The sequence below is a fragment of the Talpa europaea genome, assembly GCF_964194135.1.
Source record: "Talpa europaea genome assembly, chromosome: 5".
In the NCBI taxonomy this organism is placed as follows: Eukaryota; Metazoa; Chordata; class Mammalia; order Eulipotyphla; family Talpidae; genus Talpa; species Talpa europaea.
In genome coordinates this window covers 142,094,940-142,118,870 of record NC_140071.1, presented here as the reverse complement: position 1 = coordinate 142,118,870, position 23,931 = coordinate 142,094,940, and the positions used below count along the sequence as shown (strand labels likewise).

The 23,931-nt window shown below is 60.5% G+C and overlaps 1 protein-coding gene across 1 annotated transcript in view; it reads right to left on the bottom strand.

Moving 5' to 3' along the window:
* Positions 1-23,694, bottom strand: part of TBC1D14 (TBC1 domain family member 14) — a gene marked incomplete at its 3' end in the record, with an annotated part of 42,408 nt that extends 18,714 nt beyond the window's left edge. Inside the window, exons 1-2 of the mRNA XM_084234257.1 lie at positions 22,964-23,694; positions 9,542-9,662 (exon numbers count right to left, since the gene is read on the bottom strand). Of these exons, the coding sequence (XP_084090383.1) occupies positions 9,542-9,662; positions 22,964-23,679 (837 nt within the window). The 5' untranslated portion in view covers positions 23,680-23,694. The remainder of the gene's footprint in view (positions 1-9,541; positions 9,663-22,963) is intronic.
* Between the last annotated feature and the right edge of the window lie 237 nt (positions 23,695-23,931).

The window sequence follows — 23,931 nt, the reverse complement described above, 5'->3', positions numbered from 1 at the left end:
TTCACTTTCCTTTTTTAAGTAGTTTATTTCAATAGGACTTTTTCAGGAAACACAACTTCCTTTTAAGTCAGCGCATGCAAGCTGGAGGTCTCACACTCACATTTGCAGATTGAACAGAAATAAACAAGGAGAGGCCCCAAGTCAGCCACCAGAGCCCCTTGGGAGCAGGGGCACAGCAGAACACAGATGGCCTGCTTCCCGGGGTACCATCCTCACCGGCTCTATCCCAGGGGCACTGGTCTCTTGGGGTTACATTATGAGCCAGTCTGCCACCCCGGAGCCCCCACTCAGCCGGCAGCAGGACCAGGGCTCTGCGCTGAAGTGAGGAGGCACGCAGTTTCCCGAGGGCCAGCGGGCTCGGCCGCTGCTCGTCACCCCTACCGAGGCGGTGCCCACGGGACCAGGTGAGTGGCTCCAATGGTGCTACCTTTGGGGGAATTCAGTCATTTCCCTTTCCTTCTTCCTTCCTTCCGTCCTTCCATCCATTCATCCATCCAGCAAGCACTACAGAGCCTGGCCCTGGGAGAAACAAACTCCCCACCCTCCAGGTGCTTGCAGCCCAACAGACAGGCGATCACTACACCCTTGGGTGCTGGGCACTACACCAGCCCCAGGAGGCAGCCCGTCAGCCTGAGGGGCGACTTTCCCGCAACAATGTATGCGGAAGAGGCTAGGGCTGGTTCTCAGACTCCTCCCAACATCCAGTGCCACAAAGCGATCCAGGTCCCCAAAGAGACCATGTACTGGAAGCCCCTGGGCGCTGGTCACGGCACCCGGACTCAGAGGTGAGACGCGCCCTGAGTGTGTGTCAAGAAGGCGTGAAGATGTGCTCGCCAGGTACAAGCCTGCCTCTCTGGCAGGGGGTGGCCCACACGCTGCTTCGACAGTAACTTCTATCACGTCACGCACCTTTCCATTGCGAGCCATCTACAAGGCTCTACCTGACGTTATACCATGTGATGACAGGTGGACTTTCACTAAACTTTGAAACTTAGAGAAAAGCCGAAGCTGACAGGGCCCTTACTCCATCCCAGTCCGCACCTGCATCCCACCCATCGGGCCCACTGCGAAGACTGTTCCCGCGTGATCTTGCCGAGCCCACCCCCCTCACCCAGGCCTCCCTCATCCCACTAGCACTGGCTCAACTGCTCTTGGCAGTGTCAGCGCCATCTCTACCCTCTGAGACCAAGGAGGTAAGACTGTTTCGACTGTTGGGGGCAAGACCCTACCAGACAGACAGGCAGGCCCACCAGGTGGCCCACTGGGTCTCGCGGGCCCCCAGGGACACAGAGGACAGGGCTCCCGGCCCTGGGGACTGGTTAAACAGCGTGAGGCGCTCACACTGAAAACGTTACTTAGCGCAGAGGTGAGATCACGGAAGACCATCTCAGGACACGGGAACATACCACTGCTGCAGAAGTAAGCCCCTGTCCACAGAGCGGGCGGTCTGAGATGTCTGCGTTCATGCCCTCGCCCACTTAACAAGGGTGTATCAACCTCCCCCAAGGCCAGGTGCTCCTGCTCCGGGCCCGGGATAGGAAATCAACAGGCAAACGAGGTCTGGTCCTCGCTGAAGGTGTGTGAAAGAGCACGCACGGCTGCGCGTGTTTCAGTGACTTCCTAGAGCGACTTGTGCGCAGACACAACTGGGAGGTCTGAAAGGGTAGATGGTGAAAGCAGCCCCCGGCACCTCCCACGCACCCAGTCTACTGCCCTCTCTGAAGCAATTCTGGTTGCTTTGCAGGCAGCCCCCAAGGGGCCCACATGCGCACCCCCCCCCTCAGCAAGGGGGAGCCAGACCCCCAGGCCGGGCCTTTGGAGGGTCTCCCTGCTTGTGCTGTGGTCAGAGCCCTTCCTGGTTTCACCTCCACCCGCTCGCCTGCAGGCCAAGGCCTAGCTGTGGACGCCCTGGCCGCTGGCCCCGTGCCGCTCGCCCCTTCCCAGTGACCTGCACCCCTCTCCGCCTCGGGGGCCTCTGTGCATCGCTTCAGAGAACCAACTCTCCTCTTCACTGCTAGTTTTCTCTTGTCAACTTCATTCGTTCCTATTGTCATGTTTATTTCCTTTCTTTGGCTGTTTTGTGTTTAATGGCCCCTTTCATAGTTTAAGGTTAAAAAATCAGACTGTTGGGGCCTCCCTGGTGGCGCAAGGGGTTGGGCACCGCACTATGAAGCCATCCGCAGCCTCTGCAGCACGAGTTCCATCCGCGGCCGGCCAGGGAGCAACCCACAAGGCGAGACAGACCTCTCCTGTCTCCCCGCTGCTCCCCTCAGCAGTGTGTTTCAGTCCGTCTGCCTGTTCTGCTCCCCGCTCTGTCTCTGGGGAATCTTCTCACCCCCCACACCTCTGGCCTGTACCCCAGCTCTTGTGTGCACAAATAAATCTTAAAAAAAAAAAATCAGACTGTTGATATGAGAACTTGCTTTCTTCCCGCCGTGAGCCTTTCCTGATGTCTGTCTCCTCCAGACGCTGCCCCCGGCCGCTCCTGACAGCTGCGCCTCTGCTCGCCGTCCTCTGGAGCTGTCCTCGTGGCTTCCCACCATCCCCGGCACTGGCACCCAGGAGCCTCTCTTCACCTTGAGGCTGCCCCCCTGTGGCTGGAGCACCGGCTGGGGCTGATCTTAACATTTCCAAGTGTGGCGTCTCCTTTCCGCCCGCAGCCCGCCTCGGCTGCTGTCCACGGGCGCGGGAAAAGAACCTGCTATTACTGGAGGACACGCTGCCCGTGTCCACCGGCCCGGCAGGTGGGTGGAGAGCGGGTCTGTCAGCAGCTTTATCAGCGACGTCCAGAGAGGAGCAGGAGCTCCGGATGGCCCAGCTGTTTGGGTCTGCTGGTCTTGAGTCCTACACCCTTCAGCAGCACACGCCCTTGGGGGCATCAAGGCTTCGCCGGATGAGGTCCTGACCACCCCCCCACACACACACACACCCTGCCCCGGTCCCCCGGGCAGGACTTCTTTGCTCCGAAGTCCCTTCTCCTGAGGGAATGCACCGACTCCATCTCCACTTTGGCTAGTGTTCTCAGGGTCTATCTTTTCCCACCTTTTTTTTTGAACCTACATATTTTATACTTGAAATTCCTTTCAGACAGCAGAGAGTTGGAACATTTTCTTTTGAGCCATCCTGACGACCTGCCAGAACCGGCCTTCAGAGGCTCCGCTGGTCTGTCCCGGTGTTTACATCAATGCAACTACCGCCATGTTTCGCCGAGGCCTACCCTCTCAGTTTTCTGTTTTTCCTTCTTTTTCCCTCCTTACTGCCTTGATTGTCATTTTCTTGGATACCTTCTGGAAGTCAATTTTAATTTATTATCTTTCTGATTCTTTCTCTCTGACCGAGGAATTATAATATTATTTCATTCTTCATGATCAAATTAGAAGCCACAGTTTATCATGTCAGGCTTCACCAGCACAGCCTCCCCTCACACCGCCCCACACACTGAGGCCTGAGCGCACGGTGCCGTCACTGCAGCCAGGCTGAGGACAGCGGCCGCTGCGTTACCCAGACGCTCGCCACTCCTCTTCCCCAAGTTTCCAGTTCCCACTGGGATGATGCCCCTTTTGTCTGAAAAATTTCCTTCTGCAATTCTTCCAGATCTGCTGGCAGACCTTGGCTTCTTCACCTGGAAACAGCTGTATTCCCCTTCATTCCGAGGGCATTTCCGCTGCCTGTAGAGGGGGGTTGGTGGCTCTTTTTTTAAAAAACGCTGTTTCACTTCCTCTGGCCTCCAGGGTCTCTGCAGAGAAGTCTGGCCACTCTGACTGCTGCACCCCAGCGGGGGATGTGCTTTCTCTGGTTCCGCCCAAGACTCCTTCTGCAGTGCACCTTTCCCCGTTTGGTCATGACAAGGCTGGGCATGGATCCTGCTTGGGACACAGTCAGATCACCCCTCACCTGAAAGTGTAGGTTTATGTCTTCTGCCAGACTTGGAACATACTCAGGTCGCTCTTTATCCCAGTATCATCTAAATTACAGTTTCTCCTTGCCTTTTGAAGCCCAGTCTCACAGATGCTGGGCCGCTGCCCCACCCCAGGGGGCTGCTCTTCTCCCCATGTGCTTTCTGTACCACGCACAGAGGTTGGGCCCCCACTGTATGCCCGCATGCCACTGCTGAGCACCCCCGCTTGCCTTTCAGTGACTGTATTTTCAGTTGTAAAACTTCCATGGAGCTCTTCGTGCTTCCGACTTCTCTGCTGGCAGCTCCCACCTCACCTGCCGGAGCACTGTCATGATGGCTCCCTCGAAGTCTGCTGGACGGACATGGCACAAGCCAGTGTCTGCGGCTGGTCTTTCCCCACGTGAGTGGAGATCTTGCTAGCCCGCCGCATGCCAAGTACACTCACTCTCGCTTTTGAGACGCCTGAATATTCTGCAAAGTCAGCTGAATTTTCAAAGCTTTCACGGCGCTTGTGGCACCTACACCATGTGCGTGTCCCACAAGTGCGCCAGCCACGGCCAGTGCAGGGCGTGTCCCAAAGTCCCATCCCTAAGTCTAGGTACACGTTTTAGGGTCACAGCCATGTGCTCCATACTTGGGGGAGCTCCGAACCACCTCAGGGCCTCACTCCCAAGCCTCCTCCGGACAGCATGCCCCATACTTTCTGGTTCTCCAGCCACACATTTCCCACGCTGATGTCCACACACACCACACAGCGGGAGGGGAGAAGAGCAAAGCATCGGGGCTTGCCCACCTTCTGGGAACAAGATGACTGAGTTCCCCTTTCTGTTTGATTGCTGCTGCCACAAGACAGCTTTCAGCCTGGGTGCATGAGAACAGAGGAAAGTGAAAAGTGGGGTTCATGCACGCTCCCTGAGTCCTGGGGCCACTCCTCAGACAGCCAGAGAGCTGCTCCCAGCACTCTGTCCATGTCAACACCCACGCTTGGGTTTACCTCAAGTTCCGGTTGGTGGAAACATGAGGGGCATGATAACCTCCGTGTGGTGGTGCTTTGGATCCTGGTTTTCTCCCCAGGCCACCTGCTGTTCACTGCTCAGAATCCTCAGAACCGAGCAGCTGCTCCACGTGTTACGTCCACTTTTGCTGTTGCTTTCACTGGGAGATGCAAACAGCCTGCGCACGCCCCTCCTTGCCCGGTGCTGGGGCCTGCTCGCTGCTGTAAGCTGGTTTAAATCCACTTCCAAAGGCAGCAGGATGACAAGAGTGAAGGTGGCTTCCTGGTTGCTGAGAGTCGGCCTGGGCATCTGCAGCCAAACACGCCCTCGAGGGCCCAGGCTGGTCTTCCAGCCACGTGTGCAGATTTGTGATTTCTAAGCACCCAGGTTCTCAGAACCAGAGGTGAGGGGAGCGACTGACCTGAAGTGTCTTCTGGGATTCTCTCTTTACCATCAAGGACTCACCTGAAATTCCACCCAAGGCATTCCAGGCCACACAAACCCTGTCGTAGTCATCTTGCACAACCACCTTGCTCACGTGACAGCACCTGCCCCAGGGCAATGAAACCCTTTGGCTGCCTACCCTGCCGCCACCCAGTGCCAGCAGCAGTGGCCTCAGAGCCCACCAGGACCTCACCTTTCTGCTCAACCTCATCCCCCTGTCAACAGAGCAGCTCCTCAAGTCTGGGCATAGGGTGTTATGTCCAAAAGATTCACAAACTAAAGTGTTGCCCCAAATCTGCAGCCCTGAGAGCCTCTCATATCTACTCAAATTATATGCCTTTACTCTTTAAACCATGTTTTCTTTTGTTAAAAAAAAAAAAAAAAAAAAAAGGGCCTCCCCGGTGGTGCAGCGGTTGAGCGCTGGGTTGTGAAGCTGCCCGCAGCCTCTGCAGCGCCGGTTCGATCCCCGTCCGCCGGCGAGGGTCCCACATGGCGCTCAGACCTCTCCTGCCGCCCGCTGCTCCCCTCAGCAGTGTCTGTCTGCCTGCTCTGCTCCCCGCTCTGGCTCTGGTGAATTCTCTCACCCTCCCATACTTCTGACTATACCCAGTGCTTGTATAAATTAATAAATAAATCTTTAAAAAAAAAAACAAAACCTTTTCTTAAATAAAAGCAAAGTACATAGAAAATGTTTAAAATGAAAAACATCAAATGCAAACACTGGTTATTTTGAGACAAAAATATTTCAAATGTTTTCTTTTTAATTTGCTAATATCTTATACATTTCCTACAAATTAGTATAGCCAGGAAGTTAGTAATTTAACTTAAAAAAATGCATCCTCCAGGCCTCCCTGGTGGCGCAGGGGTTAAGCACTGCACTATAAAGCTATCTGCAGCCTCTACAGCACAAGTTCGATCCCAGCCAGGGAGCTACCCACATGGCGAGGCAGACCTCTCCAGTCTCCCCGCTGCTCCCCTCAGCAGTGGATTTCGGTAGATCCGCCTGTTCTGCTCCCCACTCTGTCTCTGGGGAATCCTCTCACTGCCCCCCACCCCGCACCTCTGGCCTACACCCCCATTCTTGTGTGCATAAATAAATAAAGCCCATTCCCCATTCCTCAATAACTCGAGCAACTGAGGGGCCATGACTCACGTCAGGAGCCAGGAAGCCCCCCTCACGATCTCACCCCCACATGACTGCACTGGGGCCTCACAATTTCCAGCAAGTCTCTGCTTCTCAAATCTGACCGCATGTGAGACTCACCCACAGAGCTTGAACGTGAAAGAGACTGCGAGGGGTAGTGAGGGAAGAACAGAGAACAACCCTAAAGGCCTAAGCCTGGAAAAGACCACGGCCGAGGCGGCGAAGGGACCGGCAGCACAGCATGGAGACACAGAGAGGCAGCCCATGCTTGTCAAGCTGAAATGTCGGCCTTCCGGGGGCCTGTGGGGTGCCGATCCCAGGAGTCCAGGTGGGGCCTGGAGACACGAGGCCGCGTCGGCGCAGGCATGACTTCTAAGGCCCCAAGTCCCGCTGGCTGCTCCAGGAGGGCGCGTGGACAAAGTGCTGAGGGGCGCTAACACTGGCGGCGGGACCTCCGAGAACAACACGGGGGCTGGGAGCCCCGGCAGAGGCAAGTGCAGGCGAGGGAGCAGAGGCTGAGGGGGGTGTCTCCCCAGGAGCAGAGGGCGGGGCGGCTGGACAAAGGCCCGAGGCGGGACCATGTGGGGTCTGACAGCCGGATGCCGCTTGAGAACTGAGTCCAGGGCAACGCGCTCAGGGGGGTCTCGCTCCTCCTCAGACACCCATCCCCGCCGCCAGGACGTGCAGAGTCATGTGCTCACCTCTCCTCCCGAGGCGCGCTAAGTTCCAGCAAAGGCCAGGCCAGGGAAGCCTTGGCTTTCTGAGACCCGGGGTGCTCCTGTGCCGTGACTCAAACTTGTGCAATCAACGAGAGGACGGTGGGTTCCGAGACTCTGCGGGTTCACAAGCCCAGTGAGTCCCGAGCCCGCGCCTCACAGCCCCTGCGTAATCCTCGCTGCCGCACAGCGAGGCGCTGCCACTCTCCAAGTGAGCCGGGGGGAACCCGGGGGGAACCGGGTTCAGAGGGGTTAGGTGCCTGGCCCCAAACCAGGCAGCTCGTGGCCGAGTCAGGACACCGGCCAGCGGCCAGACCGCAGGGTCCACGTCCCGACGTCAGGGTGTGGCGCTGCTCCACTCCACAAAGCCACCTCAAGGGGAAAGGGAAAGGGACTGGAGGCTCCTAAACACCTGGTTTAGGCTTCAGTTCCGCCCGGAGTCGACACAAGTCCGGACCTTTGCCCCGGCACTGGCCCCGCTGAGGTGGGGCAGCCGTGTGACCCGTGACGGCAGCCAGCGGGGCCCAGTACCGGCTGGGCAGCCTGGAGGGTGGGGCGAGAGGCGCAGACACAGACGGGCGTGGGCGGGCACGCGTGTCGGGCACTGCGAACAAGCGAACCTAGTCATTCCAGTCCATGGAATTCCAGCAAGTGCAAGAACACAACCCATGCTCGCCTTGAAAAAAAAACTACAACGGAGACCGCGAGGAGACCCTGCGTGAGGCAGGGTGTTGCTAGGAAACTGGGGCAGCTGTCATTTTCTCGGTGAATTGCTATTTCTAAATGCAGATTCTTTTAAAAATTTCCCACAGTTTGGGCTTCTTAGTTTCCTAGGAAATTTATAGTTGAGCTTTGCCTACAAGTTCATCATCTCTTCAGTGCACACTTTCATAAGCCAATTATACAATAAGCGACTCAAACTCAAAATGAAACAACCTATAAAAAGGAGCTGAGATACCAGTTCACTCAGGGAGTCTCCTGGGGCCAGACGACGCTCTAGGGGATGTCAGACAACATTCAAGACCAAGGTCATCTGCCCAGACAGAGAGAGGAATCACGCGGAAACCACCTGTGGCCCCAGCCGGAAGCCCAGCGTGGGCTTGGAGTCCCGCCCGACACGCACCCCTGACTCCCACATGGTTGGAGCCCCGAGGGGCTGTCCTCAGCAGCCCCCCACCCCACCTCTCTCACCTGGGCCAGCGAGGGCGCCGGCTCGACCCCAGCCTGTAGCGAGGGCCAGCACGCACACAGGCCGCGAACCCTCGCCTCCTCGGCTCACGCTCAGGCTGCCCTCCGCACGCCGCCCGCTCCCTGCTGCCCCCTCCCCCCAGCTGTGACCCCACAAAGTCACTTGGCCAGCTGCTCTGAAGCTCTTGGTAAAATAAGGACGATAATATCTTCTGAAAGTTGTTGCAAGTTTTAAATGAACTAGAAACCCAAGAGTGGACGCACTTACAAGCAGCACAGAGCCCATTATTCCGTGTCTGTCACACCTTTACAGGCCACCCTGCCGGAGGGCCCGACTCCCTGGGCCCGGACCTTGCTGCTCCTTCCACACCTGCAGTGGACCCACATCCTCGCCACAGGGGGATCGTTAAGCATAGGGCCTGTGTCATTTCTCTAGCCCCAAGGCCACCGAACAGCTGGCAGTGAATACAAAACTGAGGCTGGAGCGTAAGCCACTGGAAGCAACACCACAGCGCGGAGCCCACAGCCAAGTGCCAGAGGCCAGGAGGGCCGGTCAGCCTGGGGGAGAAGCAGGTGGTAACAGGCAGGGCTGTGGAAGCAAAACACATCCCTAGCCTGGCTGAACCTGTGCCTGGACCCCCGCCTGGGGAGCAGGAGCACAAACCCCCCGCTGCTGGCATCACGGGGGATTAGCCACAGGGGCTGGCCTGGCCCTGCACCCACCGCCAGAGAGTGGGCGGCTGGAGAGCCATGGGGAGGGGGCACGACAGCCTGGGTGAACCCTGGCCTCAGCCTTCCCTGCTAGAAGCAGCAGCAGAGGATTAAGTTCCAAGAAGCCCGAGGGGATAAAGAGGGAAAGGCTTTAACAGCAAACACAAGCAACAGAGCTTGAGGAGAAACGCGCGGCAGCTCTTAGTGAGCAAACTGAGTCTCGTCCCGAGGTCCAGGCCCTCAGCTGAACTTCCCTGCGCGCGTTACCAGCTGTGAGAAAGAAAACGGTTAAGGTCATCTGCGTTCTGAATCCAGACTTAAATCGCAAACACTTGGCATGCAAATCAACGTAAACGTTCCCAAAGCCAGAGCCTCGGCAGTGGTCACGCCGCAAGCGTCCCGGGCGTGCGCTGCGCAGCGAGTGTCTGTGTTGGGGCTTGTATACCTTTTGCATTTTCTTTGAATCTCTCTGAGCATTCTCTCGGAGTGGTACTTTTCCAAATAACTTCCATCCCAAGTCATTTTGTTTGTCAAGTCTTGCATTTTGTTTTCTAGCAAGCAAATTCCTATAGGAAGAAAATAAAAGGGTTAGGGAACTTCTGGGTATTGACCGAAACACGAGGCCAGCCGAGTCACCCGCCAGGGAGAGTGACGTGCTTACCAGACGCTGGTTCCTCAGAGCTGATTTTCATGCCTGAGTTAGGCAGCAGGCGGAAGATCTTGAACCACAAATAAACTTTTTTGTTATTCCATGTCCCGTGGAAGATTTCATGACTTAGCGTAAGGAATGTGTTACGTCATAACAATGCATATCTGGAAAGGTGAGTTCTGAACTAGGTAGAAACCCTGGCTCCACTCTTTCTACCAGCTCGGTAGCTAGAGCAGGTCCCAGCCCCTCTGCGCCTCAGTTTCCCGACATTCAGACCAGACCACCCCGGGCAGCCAGCGAAGGCCACAGCTAGTGTGAGGAGAAGGACAGCAGCTTTGGTGCCACATCGCCGGCTTAGCTTAAGTTGTCCCCACGGCAAATCTTCACTAGCGCTACAAAGCGGCTCCGGTGACCGGAGAAAGAAAGTCATTCCCGAGAGTCGCCAGGTCTCCTTTCCCAACATGTGAACAAAAGTCCCAAACAACATAAATATGTCCCCGACGGCAGCATGAAGGAGCGGGTGCTCGGGGTGCCCCGGCCCCACTGGGCAAGCCCGCGGCGTGCTGAAAAGCAAGAGAGCGCTCAAAGACACGTGGCCCACGTCTGAGGAACACGAGCCAGTGAGCGAGGGCTCCCCTGGCCAACCCCAAAGCAACGAGGACAAGGGGCTGGAGAGCCGCCGAGGAAACAGAAATCCTGAGTCCAGGCGGGCACACAAGCAAGCAACAGAAGGAAGCAGGGAAGGGGCGCCCTTAGGAGACTCAGCACGCACAAGCAGACCGGTGGGTCGGGACGGCCCAGCGGGGGCCACCGCACAGCCAAAGCCGGGCGAGGCCGGGGTCTTCAAGCTGGAAAACATCTGCACAAGCACCTGCTAGTGGCAAAGGCAAGGGCCGTTAACTCACAGAGGAGACGCGCTCCCCCGGCGGGGCAGAGCTGGCATCGCCACGGCCAGGACGGGCCGCAGGCACCCCTCGCGGGACCGCGGGCACCCCACCACGGACGGTGGCGGAACACGGGGTCGGCACTAAAAACTCATGCCCCGAAGACAAGAGGGGCCGCCCGCCGTGCCCGGCAAAGAGGCTCCGGAGGGGGCTGCCGGGCGCAGCGGGTCAGGAAACCGGGTCGGTGTTGAATTTCCTCATCCGCCAGCTGCACTGGCCTGTGGAAGAGAACACCCTTGTTCTCAAGAACACGCCGATCTCTTTAGGGGGAGAGGGTGCAGTATCTCCAAGCGATTCTTCTAATGCTTAGAAAAGCTGTTCCCCAACAAACAGCACACGGCAGGGACGGGCGGCAGGAACGGCACCGCAGACAGGCAGGCTGGTAGGGGAGATGCAGGAGAGTCTTTCCTCTTCTTGAAGCTTTTCAGTAACATTGAAATTATATCAGAATAAAGTTACAAACACTTTCAAGAAAGAAACAAATGGCTTCACAGCCCAAGACAATTTCCACTGCCATTGTTAACCCAAGGCCCTGCTCACAGCTGCGGCTGGGTCAGGAGCCGCTTAGTGCTCGCTGCAAGCAGTCAGGAGCCCCGGCCCAGCGAGCCTCTGCCCTCAGTGCCTGGGGTGCCTGGTTCCCAGCCCGCAATCCGAGGGGACCCCTGCTCCCGTCCAGGCCATGGTCATGAAAGCCAGGGCCCAGGAGGCCAGGTGCAGCGAGGACCTGGCCCTGCCGTCACACAACCAAGCGCACGCACGGCCAGGTGTGGAGAGAGCACGCAGCGGGCATGTTCCCTGGGAGGCACCTCTCTCACCTACACGTGCCCGTGCTGGGGGGTTAGTGGACCCCCCCACGCCCCTCCTGCAGCTGGGGGAGGGGCCGCGCCACGGCCGGCACCGAGGACTCTCCCAAAAGCCGCTCCTCCTGAGAGGCGGCACGGCCCACGGGGACCAGCTGTGACGCTCCCGAGGCCCTGACTACAGTGAGCAACAGAGAGGCACTCAGGGCTCTCCAGGTGTACGCCAAGCCTGGCACCTGCGTGGGCCCGGCCCTGGCCCCGTTCCCTGGCCACCTCCTCTGTGGGGGCGTGAGCTGGCCTGGCACTCCCAGGCCATTCCAGATCTATTCTGCCAGCTCTCGGCCCGGGACCCTGGAGGACCCCCCCACACCCCGTCAGGACTTGGTTGGAAGGCGCAGCTGCATCGCACCAGAAGCACAGAGTAGCCAGCGACACGGGGGCTTCCTGGTGAGAGGCCTCAGCCCAGACCCAGGATGGTCAGCTCTGCTCCGAGGAGGCACGGGGGAGAGGCCTCGCCGCGCCTGCCTGGCCAGGAAGTGAGCGGCCACTGCCGGCCCCGGCCAGCGTTGCCTGTCTGCAGTCAGGGCCAAGGAGACTTCCTTCAGGGTCTCGGTAAAACACGGGAAAGAACGCCCAGAGGTGCCTGGGGAGGGCCACCAGCGGGCGCCCTCTGTCTTGTCTACATGTGATTTCTATTTCGAAATATCTGTCATCATTTTAAAATATCAAGTCACAGAAAAACCTGTGTTTCTGGCTTCTCCTGAAGCACATGAAGGGCGGGCCACGCGGACTGTGTCTGCAGGACACTCTGAGCAGCCGCCGGCCAGCCCCGCAGGCGCCACTGACCCTGCATCTGCTACCCTGGCGCGGCCACCGCCAGCTGCCGGGCAGGTCCAGTCCCGGCGACCCTTGAAGCTCATACAACTCAGGAAAGCCTTGTCAAGAAAAAGACCCTAATTACAGACAAAAAATGGGGGGTCCTGAGGGTTAGGCGTCACCCCGCTGTCAGAAACCCAGTTTTTCAAGGGCTCCCCAGCGAGCGCTCCTGAGACAGCAAGGACTTGGAGCCGCCAACCCACTCCCCACTTTCACAGGGGGATGAGCCTTTCCTGGGGGGCTGAGGGGGCGACTCGCCCTGCACCTCCATTAACTCCACTTTCGGGCTTTATTGGTGTCAAAAGATGGTGATTCTGGGAACAATTTTAAACGCTCGCTGACAATGGCAGGCCAAGCCTGCGCCCGGCCCCCCGCAGACAGAGCAGATTCCTTGGTGACACCCGCCTGCCATATCATCGCCGGGAGGCTGAGTCCACGGCGACTGCACCTTCTTTTACTGATGTGCCTCTTGCTGGAGACACTCCGCCGTGGGGACACTCACTGGTCCTGAGCACCTTCTCCGGGACTGTCACAGACTGGGGGGCGCTGCAGGGCCTGCCCAGAGCCGCGCAGCCAAGGACGGAGCTGAGACTCAGCACACACGTGGAGGCGTGTCCCGGGGGTGGACGGACTGGGGTGCAGGTGGGCACAGGCCTCCCAGACCTGGCAGAACGGCCCCACCAGCCCCGGACACGCATCCGGGGTTTCTCAAAACTCTCGGAGCCTTGAGACATCGCCCTCCGCACCCCGCCCCTCCCAGGTGTGGGTCCAAGTTACCTGGGCGGCAGCGACCCATGAACACAGCCGTGAGCGTCCCCGACTCCAAAGCAACCACAGACAGACCGAGACGTGGAGCACCTGGCTCCCCGGAGAGCTGCCTGGCCCGAGGTCATCTCTTCCTGCAGCAGCCGCACCCCCCCCCCCCCATCACCAGCAGCCTCCCAGGCAGCGCCGGGCGCTCCACGTGGCATATGCCCCTCCACCCCAGCATCAGAAGGGGGCTGCAGTCGCCACCCCACAGAGGAAACGGGGGAGAGCCTCGGGGGAGAGATTTTCTCCCCACGGGGCACATGAGCCTGGCTCCCGCTCTGGAGAAAACAAACAGCTTAATGATTCTTCTAATGTCCATCTGCTGGGTCTGTTTTCTAGATCTTCACCCCTCAAAATCTCACATGCTCCATTTCTACCTGTTTTGCTCTGAAAACACAAGCGAGAAAGGCGAGTCCACTTCAGCTGCCAGACACGTGCGAATAGGCAGCCCCTCCAGAGCAAACCTCCAGCGAGACTCGGGCCACCCGCCTAGGGGGAGCAGGGGCACAGGGCCACCCCCCACTGATGCCTGAGCGAGAGCCCCTGTCCCCTGCCACCAGAGGTGTCGGGCACCAATCCCCTCCCAACAGCTGATGTTAAACAGCCCCAGAGTCAGGGGTGCTGCCCACTTAAGGGGTGTGGTAAAAGACATGATGCCCTGGCCCCAGAACCCCGCCAGGCAGTGGGGGCTTAAACCCCATGAAAGCCCACACAACATGGCAAGCCGAGCTCAGCTGAGTCCCCAACCGCAAGGCAGCAGGCAAGAGGCCACCAACCTGTCCACGAGCAGGAGCGCAGGGGAGCCGGCCACGGTGTCCACTGCGCACACAGGGCCGGGAGAAGGCGGCCACAGAGGCGCTGACATGCCCTGAGCCACATTCCTGGCCGTGGGAGCCCGGTCCCAGCACCCTCCTTCCACGCTTCGGTCAGCACGGAGAGGCACAGGCCGGAGCGGGCAGGCTGGGAGGCGGGGCGAGGCTGGGGCCTGACTCCGGCACAGGGAAGGGCAGGCCCAGGCCCAGCACGCGGACGACTGGCCAGCAGCAGCACCCAGGCCCCTCCCGACCAGGGCGCCGGGTAAAACGGCACGGGGCGTCTCCAGGACTGCACCGTGTCACGCGATCAGGCAGGTGTTCAGGGGAGGCACACACCCCCTCCAACACCTGCGCAAGCACCCCCGCCCCCGGGGTCTTCCTCATTCGTGACTTCCAATGCCCCTGAAATTTTAGAAAGGCCAAGATCTAACAAGCAACCCCAAGGTCAGTGAGCTGACCGGCTCCAAACCCGCAGTGAAGCCAGGTCGCCGCGGGCAGGCTCCTGTGGAAACAGGCCCCAGTCAGGCCCCTGCGGCCGGCTCCATCGGCCCCTCAGAGAAAAGCCGCCCGCCAGAGCCTGTGTGTGCAAAAGCACAAGGGCGCTGACGGGAGACACGGCCGGCGGCGCCTCTGCGGGAGCAGGAGCAGGAGCAGGAGGGAGATGCCGCCCTCCCTCATGGGTCCTGGCAGCAGCCCCTCACCAGCCACACCCTGGCGCCCCAGGGACCTAGACGGAACTCTCTTCTCCACACAAGCACCTGGGGCGAGGTCTGACTCAGAAAGAGGCACAGCAGGAGGCCAGCGCCACCAAAGCTGGCAAAAGCAGGGAATGGGGTGGGGGGGGGCACGGAGCGGCCTGGGGTCGCAGTCGCGGGTGACAGGCATGGAGCCGCAGGTGAGGGGGCGGCATCGGCTTTGGAAGAAATCAGTGAGCAGGCATCACTTTTCCCAAACAGTAAGACAAACATGGGGTGACCGAGGCCCAAGATCTTGGGCCTGTGCCGGGCCCTGGTTCACGAACAACGTGGGCAAAGCCCCCGACCCGGGATGGGGCATCTGGACGAGCAGCAGCAGCGCCCGGGAACCGGCTAGAAATACAAGTTCTGGGGCCCCACCCAGACCCAGTGAGCCAGAGGTTGGGACGGGCCCCCGCATCCGTCTTCCGGGGCTCCCAGGTGACTGACCTCGCTCACCCTGAGACCCCCTCGAACTGTACTGGTGCGCCCCGAGCTCCCGCTGTCCTTCCCCCGCCGCCTCAAGGCCACCGGATCAGACCCCGCCCCGGGGGCACAGCAGCGCGGCTGAGGGGGGCCAGGGCAGCAGGGGCGCACGGGCCGTGAGCCCCGCCGGATCTCGCCTCCCGGGGCTGCCCGGGTCCCTGCTCGACCACACCTTCTGGTCCGACTCCCTCCTCGTCCGCCCTCGACCTGCGTCCACGTGGTGGGCGTCGCCTCGGCCAAGACATCTCCCCAGAAGTCTGCAAGCAAGGGTTCCACAAAGAAAACTCAGGTCAGGCAACCATGCTGGCAGCGTCTGGCGCACATTCCAGGGGAGACAGGCGGCCTCCAGGGACTGCCCCCCGGGGATTTATCAGTCATTCTTAAACTTCCCCTGTGAGTTCTTCCTGCTTAAAATCCACACGCAACAGAACTGACCGCCACAGAGCTCTGAGTGTTAACACATCGGTAGGTTCATTTAACCACGGGGGGTGGGGGGGGGCAGACGGGGACCGAGGAGGGGCACAGGGCAGCAGAGGCGGACGGCCCTGGGCACTGGCAGCGAGGATGACGGGAGCTGAGCACAGGGGAAGGGCTCCGTGGTGAAGGGAGCGTGAGCGCCCTTTGGGGCGACCCGCAGAGAAGCAGAAATCCTCCGAGGAGACCGCAGGGGCGCACTGGCGGCCAGCAAGGCCGCTACGGGAGGGAAGCACAGGCCTCACGCCAGTAAACACAGACAGAAGGGTGATGCACGGAATCTCAGCGAACCCAACCCAGTGACAGAGAAGAGGGTGAGACACCACACCCCGATTTCTCTAAGAATTAGAAAACCCAGGCTCATTTCCCGCACGCACAGAGCCAGGACGGGTTTGTTGTTGTTTTTTTTTTAATTATAAAGCTAGGAATAAAAGGGGCTTCTGTCATCTGATCAAAGGGATTTAATGGAAAGTTGAAAGACACCCCACAGCAAGCCCTGCAGGGCTTTCCAGACCCTGGACCCCCGGCCGCCCGCCAGCACCACCTCAGTGCCACGGAGCAGGATCCCTGTGGCGCCGGAGCAGGGATGCTCGGGGAAAGGCGGAGAATTGAAAAGAAGCAAAACGACTCCACACGGCACAACTGCCCGGCCTCGGGGGCCAGGACCAGACACCGCCGTCCCCCAGGGGCCGTGCCCCGCTTTCCCTGTCCTCGAGGTGAGGAAGTTCAGAGGCAGAAGTTCACCTCAGGCCCCGCCGGAACCTGAGACTGGAGCGCGCACACTGCGCCGGGGGTTTTCATCCCTGGCTGCGCACACGGCCGCCTGGGAGCTTTTTCAATATCCTAATGCGCAGGTCTCACCCCAAACCTCTGAGGGGGGCCTGGACGTTAGCTTTTTTCACTTTTCCCAGACAACCCTACTGGGCAGCGACTCGGCTCCTCGTTTCCCCGCCCCTGCTACTCACTTCTTCACTGCTGCTCTGACGCGTGGGAACTTCAGACCCACTCCTTCCCAGCAGGCCCCGCAGCGGGTCAGGTCTCTTTAATGTGGGTTTTAACTGCAGCAACGCCACACACCAAGCAGACACCTGCCTCACCAGGTGCACCTGTCTCTTCCAGTCTCCTGTTTCCGTGGACTCAACCCAGGGGACCTGCCCAGCTCACCCAGGCGTACCCTCCACCCCAGCCCTGTAAACCTAGGCCGCTCCCCCCAAACCCAGCCGGCCCGTCTCCTCTCCTTGGGAAATGCCGAAACCGGAGGCCGGCACAAAGCAGGGCCTGGCTGTGGGGGTGGAAACACATCACTCCCAGGGGACTCAGGTCCTGAGCCCACACCCACGAGGACAGAAGCAGCCACGCCGCTAGCTCCCCGCGGCCGACCACAGGAGCATAGACAGGGATTCGCTGAGGGCCAGGGATGGACTCAGACCCAGGCCTGTGTCTGAGGGGCTCACAGGAAGAGCGAGACATGCGGGACAGAAGTGGACAGAGTGAGGCCGCAGGAGGACAGGAACGCGGGCAGTAGCCTGGAGGAGGCCGTCTCTACCCAGGGACGCCGGGAAGGCTTCATGGAGAAAGTGTCAGCCTTACCTTCAAGGGCCTTCAAGATCAGCAAACTGTCAAGGTGGGGGAGGACCCCAGGCAAAGGCAGGGAACTGGGCTCAGAGCCACGTGGGAGCTGGGAGGAGAGCACCCCGAAGGCACTGCACTCCCACGGCTGTAAGTGCAGGCCCAGGGGTACGTACCCCCAGGCACCACAGCCTGCCGGGTGGCCCATGCCAGGCACGCGCATTCACAACACAGGCTCGGCCTTCAGTCAGCAAACTCGCCCAAGGACAGAGGGCTCCTGGGCCTCTCGTGGCACCTCTGCACGGGCAGCTGGAGGGGGGCAGGACTGATGGGCGCCGAAGCAGGAAGCACTTGAGGGGTCGGTCCTAAGGAATCATCTGAAAGGTGGGCGCCCCTGCTCCAGTGCACACAGAAATCTTATAAAAAAGCAGGAAGAAAAACCCACTTCCTTATTTTGAATGAGTCAATGATTCACGAGGTGGAATTCCAGACAGCACCAGTTCCACGGAAGCCGGGGACGGGGACGAAGGCCCGGAGTGAAGCAGGCCCTGCGGACTGCGGACACGGACGGCGATGTCAAATCCACATTTTCAAAGCTGGTGTTGGGTGGTTTGAGCTCATTTTTGATAACCTGCTTTAATGAAACGGCCCTGAAGTTAGACACGAGGCCCCTGTCAACGTGACCACGTGCAGAAGGGCAGCAGGAGCGTGGGGAGCGTCAGGCTGCGGGGGACGGGGACAGGCGCGGGGCGAGGTTGTGCCTATCGGCGACCATGCGGAGCCCCCACCCTCCCGCCGCCACAGAGACAACAGTGTCCACCCCGCGGAGACTCTGGCCTTCAAGCACCGACTTCTGAGGGTGCCGGGTCTGAGCGAGGAGATGCTGCTGATCTAACAACTCCCTGGCAACCTTGGGGGCCTCGCTCCCCCGGGGGGAAGAGACTGCTCAGTGCAGGCCGGCGAGAACGGTGCAGCAGTTCCGGAAGGAGCCTGTCCTGACCCAACACCAGCACCTTTGGGCCACACGGAGCCCTAACTCCAGCCCCAGCTGGACCTCGGGGCCGGCAGACGGGGCTGAGAAACCAGCTCGTGACGGCAGGGGAGCTCGTGGGACCGAGCTCCAGACACACGCGCCTCAAGCACACCTGGCCCAGAGCCTCCCCTCCAGGCCCGGGCCCCCTCCCCTCCTGTGACTCGAGGCAGAGGGCCCGAGAGCCCAGGCTGACCTCGCCGGCCGCGGATGGTCAGGCCTGGGCGCGCGGCGGCTGGAAGTAAGCTCCCGCGCGTGGCGTGGCCGCAGTCAGGGCAGCCGCCGCCGGTCACCTACGCAAACAGTGCTGGGGCTTCCCCACATTTCTAAGCACCCTGTTTCTTGGGGGTTAAAAGGAACTGCTCTCAAAGGAGCAGACGTGTTCGTTCAGGGCCGGCTCACCGCGAACGCACGGCCAGGCGCGGGGCAGAGGCTGGCCCGGGACACGGCGCTCCTCGTCTCGCCGGCCCCTTCCTCCGCGCGCCCGGCCCCCTGCGCCTGCAGGCCGCGGGCACAGCACACACCGCTGGCCGCTCTCCCACCTTCCCCGCGTGCTCAGAACCCAAAAGGAAACTCGGCCTTAAATGCATATTCTCATTTTCAAACTCTGCCGGCGCCTCTGTCGGCCGGAGCCCTGCGCAGAGAGGCAGCGCTTGAAAAGCCTCTTGCTGGAAGCAACGGGGCGTTAACAGGGAAATGGACAGCTTCGGGGCCCAAAACAGGTATTAGGCAAAGCTGGATGACACATCACTCTCCGCGCAGAGGGCGCGGGACCCTGAGGTGAACCGCAGTGACTCACGGCAGAGCCAGCGCAGCTGGGATGGAAACGGCTCTCGCAACACACGCGGCCCGCGGCCCGGCACAGGAACCGGCTGACCCACGGGGGTGACGTGCGCGCCCCGGAAAGGAAGTGGGGCCGGGAAATCCACGGTCAGCCAGGCCGAGCCCCTGGGCCCGGGAGCCGGGTCCGTGCAGGTTCAGAGCAGGCGCCGCTCGGGGCGGGAGGCGGGCGCTGTAAATACCGGCCACTCCATGTGTTTTAAGCAGAACGGACTTACAGGGAAGCAAATTTCTGAGGAGCAAGTAGCTGGTGATGACGCCTTCTGTGCGGGAACAGGTTTGTCTGGGGTTCCCCAAACCCCACAACCTCCTGAGGTTGCACAGAGCATTCTGCACTTCACCTGCAAATGCAGCTCCCAGAACTGCACCAAAGCAGAGCAGAGGCGGGGGCAAGGGGCCCCCTCACAGCCCTGGGGGCTCACACACAAACCTGAGGGCCCCCCCACAGACCTGGGAGACACAGACACACAGACCTGGAGGCCCCCACAGACAAGGGGGGCTCCACACACAGCCCTGGGGGCACACACAGTCCTGGGGGGCCTCCACACACAGCACTGCGGGGCACACACAGACCTGGAGGCCCCCCCACAGACATGGGGAGGCTCCACACACAGCCCTGGGGGGCCCCCACAATGACAGCGTGGGACCCCGAGGGTCAGAACACACAGACAAGCAAATGACTCTCGCAAAAGCAAACACAGCCTCTGTCCCCCGCCCCCAACTGCCTGCTCACAGAGGTGAAGTTTCTAAGGTCATGAACACATTCTAGAAGGCCAGGCGGAAACACCTGCAGTCTAAGAGGGTTACCAGGAACGTCCCGTGACACTGCCCGTGAACAGGACACAGAAACAGACGAGCCAGCAGGCACAGCCCAAGGCTCTGGCGCCCAGTATGCCCGCAAAGGCCCTGGCAGCCCCCGGGGCGGCTTTGCTGCAGCAGTGTGCCCAGGGCCTGGGGGAACAGCAGGGGCTTGGAGCCACTGGGGAGCTTCTCCAGGAGGCTAGTCCACGTTGGCAGAACCGTGAGACTCATCTGAAAGCCAAGGCGCGTCCCCGGTGCAGCCTGGGTCTTGGGCCAGAATGCCCTCTCCCGCACCTCATGCAGACCTCCCCTCAAACGTCACCTGTCCAGTTCCATTAAAAGGGAGCCGCCCGCCCACCCCACAACCTCCTCTCCTCCCTCTCCTGAGACCCAGCTTGTCATTTCTCCTGCTTGTCATGTCTCCTGACAGGCCTCTCTCAGAGCCGCGGGCCAGGGTGCGCCGGGATCACAGCACACACAGCTCCATCCTGGGGAAGGGCTGGCAGGCGGCGCATCCCCACCTGGTCCTTGGCCGGGCTTCACCAAGAAATCAAGCACAGCCAGGACAGCTCCCTCGGCCGACACATCCAGGGCTTCGCCTGTGCAGACCCCACGCTGCCCGTCAGTGGGCTCCAGCCAGATGGGTCTTCTGGCGCGTGCTGCCGTCGAGGTAGTGCCCAAGGACCCACCACGCCAGAGATCAGCCTGCCAGGAGGTCACTGAGGCCGCAGCGCCTCGAGTCCCACATCACCAGGACCACCCGCCGCAGCGCCACCTCAGCTGAGGCGCCGAGCACAGGAGCACCCACTCAAAGCTGGAGGGAAGCAACAAAGTACCACCGGTGAGGAAGACAGTTTGGAGGCATCTTACAATACCAAACATTCCCTTAGCACCCGATCCGGCAATTGCGCCCCTAGGTATTTAGTAAAAGGAGCGAAAAGTGTATATCCAGACAAAAACCCACACACTGCGCTTTATGTTAGCTGTCACATGATCGCCAGGACTTGAAAGCAAGTGCGTTGTTGAGCAGAGACCGCGGTGCAAGCCAGAGCCACACACAGCAAGCTGGGGCTTCTCCGCACCCTTCCTTCGGCAGGTGAGCGGATGGAGACGCGGGTTCGTCCAGAAATGGGCCAGGACTCACTGCACGCGGCAATTAAGCAACGCTACGGGGGAATATTTAAGGCCTAGCACAGAGGTAAAGAAGCTGATCTGCGAAGGCTACATGCTGTGCGATTCTAACCGCACGGCATTCTGGAAAAGGAGAAAGCACAGAGGCAGTGGTTCCCCGGGGCTGGGGGCGGCAGGGGTGAGTAGACAGAACAGAGTTCGCGAGGCAGCGAACTACCCTGTCTGGTTGTAGCAGTAGACGCACGTCGCTGCTCTTCTCATGACGCCACAGACACACCACGCCAGAGTGACAACGCAAACTCCGAGCTGCGGGGGAAACGACGTGTCGACGCAGGTCGCTGACTGCAGCGCAGGAGCGCTGGCGAGCAGGGCTGGGGGACCTTGTGTCTGGGGGAAGCACAACTTTGCCTAATTCTGCTGTGATTTTGCCCTTAATTTTGCTCTGAGAAAAATGTCTCTTAAAAAGCAGACACAGTGAAATGAAACAGTTGTATCTGCAAGAACAACAGCGAGAAGCCACCACGCCGGGGCGCAGCCCCGCAGGCCACCCCGAGCGGGGCTGGCGGGAAACGGTGGGACGGTGCCTCAGCAGCTAAACCGCAGGCGCAGGGGACTCCGGGGGGAAGCCGCCATCTTGTCATGTGCGGCCTCAGCTTGACCCTTGGTCTCTGCTCAGGGAACACAATCTTGGGCAGGACAGACAAGCACCTGGCCACATGGCAGTCTCAGGGCTCACGCACAAGGAGCAGACGAGCTGACCCCGGAAACACTCCCGCTCCAAGCCCCAGGCCCCGGAGCGCAGCGCTTCTCCCCACACTGCAGTTTGTTTTTAATTTGTTTTAAAGATTTATTTATTCAAGCATATAAGAACTGGGGTGCCGGCCAGAGATGCAGAGGGATGAGAGGACTCACCAGAGACAGAGTGGGGAGCAGAGCAGGCGGATGTACTGAAACACACTGCTGAGGGGAGCAGCGGGGAGACAGGAGAGGTCTGCCGCGCCATGTGGGCAGCTCCCTGGCTGGCTGAGAATCAAACCCGCGCTGCAGAGGCTGCAGATAGCTTCGTAGTGCTGCGTCTTAACCTCTTGCGCCATCAGGGAGGCCCCTGCACTGCAGTTTGGGTGCTCGCATCTGCCTGGCTGACGAGCCGCCCCCCACAAGCCCACCTAGGGTCAAGGCCTGCAATCCCACCACCCCAGCACTCCTGTGTTGTCTGCCCAGAGCAGCCCCAAAGCACAAACATGTGTGTGGACACACAGAGGCTTCGGGAGCCGCCCCTACAGGGCTGTAGGTGGGACCAGGGGCTCTGGCGCCCTGCCCAGAACCTGGGTGGAAGGACACCCTAAGACGCAGGGTCATGGCCTGTCCAGACACTGAGTGGGTGTGGCTGCCGAGAGCACTGCCCACAGGTCAGGGCAGGGCATAAACACAAGGGCCTGCCACAGTGCAGAGGGTGCGGGGGGAAGGAGGGGACAGCCAGAAACGCAGCCTGGCTTATGCTCGCGGGGACTGCAGTTAGAAACACAGCCCCCACCCTGATGTCGCCCTCACCAGCCCCCTCCGCTGGGCCCAAGTAACGCAAATCATTGGCATAAGCGCCCTTCAGGGAGTCCTGACGGAGCAAGGTTGCTCTGATCTGGTCACACTGGCACCGGTGGCTCCCCTTGGCCACAACAGGTCCGAGGCCCAGAGGTGATGAGAGACTGCGCCAGTGAGCCAGGGACGGAGGCACCAGCTGCAGGGAGCACCCACACAGCAGAGCCACCCACAGGGGGGTCCCACACACACCACCGGGTCCTGGGCTACAGTGTCCACGAGCGTGACACCAAGGCCACCGACAAAGCAGGAAACAGCGACCGCTTTAGACCAGAACCAGCCCGACCACTGCCAGGGAGACAGACGCATTACCTGGAAAAGAGGCTACTGAAGGGCCCCAGTGTTCGTGGCTTACTCCCCTCCTCGGCCCGGGCCACACTGTCCTGCGGGTGGGGGCCGCTGCCTTCCCTGACGCAGCTCAAGGTGACGTCGGTAAACTGCGGGTCATCGTCGTTCTCCAGGGTGACGATGGCGCTGGAGTTGCTGGTGACCACGAGGTCCACGAGGTCCTCATTGCTGACGGACAGCGCGGCCGACAGCTCTGTGCCGAGGCTGGACACGCTGCAGACGGAAGCCTGGTCGCTGCGGCTCAGGGCCCTGGAAGTGGGGCTGTCGAGCCTCACCGAGTCGTAGCCCGTCCTGGGGAACGTGGAGGACTTCCGCACCCCCGGGCCCCGCTCGGCGCTGGGGGGCGCAGGCGCGGCGCAGGACGGCAACGGGCAGGCGCTCCGGCAGGCCCGCTCGGCGACAACCTCCGCCTCGGGCTGCTTCACGTGGGCCACGCTGCAGGGGACGGGCTCGGGGTTGCCGACCTCGAGGGTGGGGATGCCCGAGTCCACCGACCTGAGGCTGCGGCGATCCTCCAGCACGCTGAGCTTCAGCTGGGGCCCGTACTCGGGCAGCGAGAGGGACCTGGGCGCCCGGGGGGCCGCGTGCTGCAGCTTCTGCAGGTGCTCCCCCGGCCGCCCGCCCGGGACGCCCATGGAGACTACGCCATTCGTGGAGGCGGGGAGGCTGCCATCAGTCATCTTGGTCCAAGGAGGAACTAGGGAAGGCACAGATACGGGAATCAAGCAAGAGACAGAAAAGCCAGAGCCCACTCCTCCCCGACAGGTCAAGTGGCCCCTACGAGGGATCCTTCCAGGGGCCCCTCCTGGCCCAGGTTCTAGGATTTCTCATCACAAAATAAGAGGACGGTGATGCCAACAAATACAAACACATCACCCACCACCTCCCAGTCACACCTGGCCCTGGTCCGAGGACGCGCCAGGGTGGGGTGC